Genomic DNA, 5,862 nt, shown 5'->3' with positions numbered 1-5,862 from the left:
GCTCTGCCCCACTGTGTTCGAGCCGTTATAGCGGCCTCTATGGCGATTGAGTGTAGTGCTCCCATCGTTTTGTTTCATCCTCTCACCGTGCGAGTTCCCCATGCTGTGTCAGCACTGTTGCTGCAGACAAACATGACTTTTTTGTCTCCTGCGAGACACCTGTCTTGTATGGCAACATTGCTCTCCCAGCCTCATGTGCAACTGCAAAGATGCACCACACTGAATCCTGCCACTTTACTCCCCATTCCAGGTGATGGAAATCAGCATGATTGTCAGCAATTGGCTGAACAGCAGTCAAAAAGCAGAGATGACTTGACAGATGTGCCACTACCTACAGGTGACATACTGTTTGTTGATGGTTCCTCAAAGAAAAACGAATTTGGGAAGACTGAGACTGGCTATTCTGTTGTTACAGCCACCAAAATTCTTAAAGCTGAGCAGCTGCCTAGCTGCTACTCAGCCCAAGGGGCGGAATTAATTGCTTTGACGGAGGCTTGTATATTGATGAAAGATAAAGAAGCCACGATCTACACGGACAGCCAGTACGCTTATTCCACTGTGCATTCCTTTGCTCAATATTGGAAGAATAGAGGTATGGTTTCATCCACAGGCAAGCCTGTCACTCATGCTGAGCTCCTCACCAATCTATTAAAAGCAGTTTCACTTCCAAAAAAGCTTGCCATTTGTAAGTGTGTTGCTCACACTCATGGTTCCGACCCAGTTTCTACAGGAAATGCTTTTGCAGATCTTACTGCAAAGAAAGCGGCAGAAGGCAGACTGTCTGTGATGCTTTTGAGTGACCACTTTTCTGATACAGACCTGTCAAAACAAACTCTTTTTGAGATGCAGCAACAGAGCCCACAGACAGAAATCAATGCATGGGTTAAGAAAGGGGCTGTTTTGAGAGATGAATTGTATTCATCTGATGGCAAACCAGTCCTTCCGAAAAACCTACACAAATGGGCTGCCATTTTGAGCCATGGTCCTTCTCACGTCTCAAGAGGAGKGATGGTAGGCCAGGTTAATAAAGTTTTTACCACTTTTGGATTTGAAGGCTACGCTGCTAACTTCTGCAGAGCCTGTTTGATTTGTGCTAAACATAATCCTCAAGGAAACTGTAGGCCTAGACTTGGGAGGTTTCCAGAACCACAATATCCTTTTCAAARCATTCACATGGATTTTATTGAGCTAAATAAATGTGAAGGGAAAAAATTCTGTCTGGTAATTGTTGATGCATTTTCAAAGTGGGTTGAAATCTTTCCTACAAAACATCCAGATGCTCTAACAGTGGCAAAGGCCCAATGTAGGGATATTATACCACGATTCGGCGTTCCTGAAACAATCTACTCAGACAATGGAACACATTTTGTAAATCAGTTGATCACTAAAATAGGTCAGCTATTTCAGATCAATTTAAAAAATCACTGTGCTTATCATCCTCAGAGTGCAGGTCTGGTAGAACGGACAAATGCAACAATAAAGAACAGACTTAAGAAATGTATGGAAGAAACAAACAGACCATGGACCAAATGTCTTGATTTGGTAAAAATGTTTATGAACACAACAAGTTCAAAAGGTCTGACACCTTTTGAGGTTCTCCATGGGCGAGCATTTAGACTGCCATATTTCAAAATGGAATGGGAAGTGGGAAACGAAGGAAGTCTGGCAGACTACATGAGAAAGGCCCTGGAAAAAAGGCAGGAGAAAACCACTAATGAAGAACTCTCTGATGCTTTACAGGAACCCCTGCTGGTTGAACCAGGCGACTGGGTGCTTGTTCGCAGCATTAAGAAGAAGCACTGGCACTCACCCAAGTGGGAAGGACCATTTCAGGTCTTGTTGAACACACCTACTGCAATTAAAATTGCTGAAAGAAATACTTGGGTGCATTTADCACATGTTAAAAAGATCATTTCATTGAAAAAACAGTAATTGGGTGATGATTGCCATTCTCTGTGATCAACAGGAGAAGTCCAGAAGGTACAAAGGGGTTCATCTCTTAGGGGTGCGCGTCTCAATTCTGGTGAAGATTGTCTATCCTCCTGTTGATTGGTAGGAAGTGGAGAAAAAGAGACTTTGTCAGCAATCATCAACTAATTATAGTTGGAATAAGGGCATGAAAAATTTATATGGTATGACTGTTTTCTCATCACACAGTTCGTTATTTGCTTAATGTGTATTGGACCGACCACAGAAACAGATTGTTGCAGAGCATTGAACTTCAAAGAGTAGGAAGAGAATAAATAATTACCTGTAAACAAAACTTTGTGAAACATTTTGAAGGTTGTAACTCCCAAAACAGTGACAATGACACCTATTTGGGTGAGGAATGTGATAGTAGGATGGTCTCTGACCCTCCTGCTGATCATACTGTTTTTGCTCACCTGGTACTTACACCCTTCTAACAGTAATGTTACTCCAGCACAACTAAGAACCAAGATTGAAGTGACTGGATCTTCTATTCTTGTTGACAATCACAATCTGGGCAGGACTAAACGGCAGGCATTCAGGACATATAATCCCTGTAACACTGTTCATGTGAACAGAAAGATCAAGGCTCTGCACATCTGCTATAATAACCCAGTAATAGCATCTACTGTCATGATTCCTTTTGCTTCTGTCAGAACGAGAGATGATGAATCGGCTGCACTTTATGCTAAAAACGAGTGGTATATGGCCACCACAAAAGGGTCCAGCACTTGGGGTTCTGCTTTCACTTACACCGGGACGGAGTGGGACCCAAAGGACTCCCTGACCACCCCAGAAGCTCAGCAGTGGTATGAAACTCTGACTCTATCTAAAACACTGACACACCTAATTTTGACTTTTAACACCACGAAAAATCCACTACCACCCACACCACCTTTGTTGTTTACATATGCTAGTCAACAGTGCTACCATTTCATTCTCTTTGCCTATACCTCTGGCCAGGATCCAGGTGTGTATTTCTCTTTGTGCACAAACATCACAGCTAATGAATCATCACACTGTGAAGAGTGTGGATTGACCAGAAGCCCAGCACTGGACTCAAGTATTTATGTAGAAATTCACAATCAGCAACTGCAATCTGATGATTGGTTTAAAGTGACCACAGGTATTTCTGCTTTGAGTAACAATTGGCTCCTATTGGTTGAAAATGCTGCAAAAACAATCCAAGAGGATTGTGTGGTGTGTTTGGGGCCCAGACCGGTTCTGAAGGTGATTCCAGCGACGTTGACTTCTACCTGTGTTCTGGATGTGATGGAAAATACTGTTCCAAGGAAAGATGAATGTCAACTTTTTGACCATGTTTATCCTATTTCCCCTACTTCAGCTCAGAAGCCAATCTTTTCCAATCAAGTGGCTAGAGCAAATTTCTCTTGTATTTCTTTCCCAACAGGACATGCAAAAATAAGTAATTTGACTGATGAATGGTGCTCTGAAACTTTTGTTGTCAGTTCCTCTTTCATCCCCCTGTCCAGGAGTGACATCTGGTGGTGGGGAGGAAGTGATCGGTTGTTTGATAAGTTGCCAGCAGGCTCAAAAGGATTATTAGCTGTTGTGACTGTTAATGCCAATCTCACTCTATCCAACTTCTGCCAGTGAACTTTTTGCTGATTTAGGCACAGCCTTAGGGATGACAAATCACTACAACAGGCGCAGACGTGCTGCGCTTGAACTTCCAGGTCACAATCCAACATATATTGACGCCATCGGTGTTCCTCGGGGCGTGCCTCCACAGTATAAGCTGGTTAACGAAGTAGCTGCCGGGTTTGAAAGTATTTTGCCTCAAATTACAATTGCTAAGCACACTTCGAGAATTAATTACATTCATTTTAACGTTCAGAGATTGGGAAATATTACAGAGTATGGTTTTCGGGCCATCGCAGAGCAACTAGCGGCAACGTCATTGATGGCGTTCCAGAACCGCATTGCCATAGACATGCTTCTCTCTGAAAAGGGCGGAGTGTGTTCCATCTTCGGTGAACAATGCTGTGTTTTCATACCCAACAACACCCATACTGGGGGCAGTATCACCAAGGCCATTGAGGGTCTTCGTACTCTCAATGTCCTAATGAAGGAGCATTCTGGTGTTGACACCTCTGGGTGGGACAGCTGGATGAATGCTATCTTCGGCAGGTGGCGTGCTCTGGCTTCGTCTGCTCTAATTTCCATTGCTGCGGTTGCAGCCATTCTGACGCTATGTGGATGTTGTTTAATTCCGCTGCTGCGCTCCCTTGTTAACAAATTGATCGCCACAGCCATAGGTCCTGTCGGCGCCCGAGACAGTCATTCGTACACACTCCTGGAAGCATCGATGGATGGCAATTCTGTGGCCCATGATAACGTGTGTGAAGAGGTTTATAGCACTATCCATAGGGCTGATTCTCCATCTGTTGGTTCTACTTATTATGAGGATAATTCTGATTTGAATGATGTTGTTAATGATTCTGATGATGGTRATGAATGGCTGGCAGTCCCTCTTACTATTTTTACACCTTGCAATGATGTTGAGGGCATGGTCGAGTGAGATGATAATTGCTTTATTGTTTATATGTAAGACCCAGTTTTTATTATTATATGGTTGAAATCATGTGATTATTTTCATGTCACTAATCATTCTTTTGTGCATGAAACAGCGAGACGTCTGGAGAATGATCCCTGAACTGAAAGCCTGCTTGGGATGTGTTCCGGGTGATGTTTGCAGATATCTGTTTCATGCATTTAAATTAATTTGCATTTATTTGTTTGACTTAATCACCTAAAAGTCATTCATGTTATTCTTTTACATTTTACACTCACCTATAGAGTTACCTTTGCATCAGTTTTTATACATTCATTTTACATTATACATTCAAGGAAGTTTCTAATTACATGTTTCATCTTGTTGTTGATTATTTTGATGTCTACACTTAAGTATTTTCTATGATGAAAAGGGGGGAATGTTAGAGCAAAGTTGAGGTGGTGGTTATCTTCATCATTGAAAATACTTGGCAGTGAGAGCTTGGGTCAACTTCCTTATTTTGAGAGTTTAATCATTGCTTTTATAATGTCACATTTTTCCATGTGAGCAGATTTGCTGAGTCGCAGTCATCGGGGAGGGAGATGAACTCTGGACTGATTCATCCAACTGTTGATAGCAGAAGCTGTCCCTGATTTTAATAATTGTCTTGTATCAAATAATGTTTTGTCATGAGACCTGCATTTTCCCCCCCTCCCTTAGGCAGTCTCATGACCCAATGTAATTAGGGGCGTGGAAAGCTAAATAAAAGAGGCTGAACTACAGGAAGTCTCTTAGAACGATGGATTTGGGTGTAAAAGAGACTTCCTGTCCAGCGTTCTCCTCACTTTGATTCTAAGCCATGGTTTAAATTGTCTCATTTGCTCCCGTTTTTGTGTGTATTTAGGAAAAATACCTATCAGTAAGAGTGAGGCCTCAAGGAGCAGCGGTCACAGAGAGACGGGACAGTGAGAAGCTGGCAGGAATAAGACAAAGAGGAGACATATGGAGGTAGTTGGAGTGAGGACAGAGGACTAAGGCTGTGCTCACACCCAGGCCTTTTCAGTATGTGCTGCTAAATCAGATACATAACTCCACATGTCTTCAGCTACAGACGTCCAGTTGCTTTGTCTTTTTTTCTTTTAAGTCTTCATGTCCTGGATAACTGATGAACAGAAATAACGTCCATCTTGGACCGTATCGATAGTCGAAAGTCGTTGAATTCATCAATCCAAAAATAAGGCCTGAATTAGCTTTAAAATGTCTTAAATCAGCCTTTAGGGCTCTTAAAAATGTCAACACATTGTAGTTTGTGTTTATTGTGAAGTTGGTCTTAAATTTCATTTCAAATGACATTAAAAAGGTCCTAAAAAGTCTGAAAT

At 42.1% G+C, this 5,862-nt stretch overlaps 1 protein-coding gene across 1 annotated transcript; it reads left to right on the top strand.

Moving 5' to 3' along the window:
- Positions 1–2,292: 2,292 nt before the first annotated feature.
- Positions 2,293–3,149, top strand: LOC106524948 (uncharacterized; the record flags this gene model as incomplete). The annotated part of the gene is given in 1 exon segment (XM_014018998.1): positions 2,293–3,149. A coding segment is annotated over 1 exon segment (842 nt), but the record flags the coding sequence as incomplete, so codon positions are not given.
- Positions 3,150–5,862: the final 2,713 nt, after the last annotated feature.

This window comes from Austrofundulus limnaeus, unplaced genomic scaffold, assembly GCF_001266775.1.
Source record: "Austrofundulus limnaeus strain Quisiro unplaced genomic scaffold, Austrofundulus_limnaeus-1.0 Scaffold207, whole genome shotgun sequence".
Lineage (NCBI taxonomy): Eukaryota > Metazoa > Chordata > Actinopteri > Cyprinodontiformes > Rivulidae > Austrofundulus > Austrofundulus limnaeus.
Note: the sequence above shows the minus strand (reverse complement) of the source record. Positions and strands in the feature narration are given on the sequence as shown.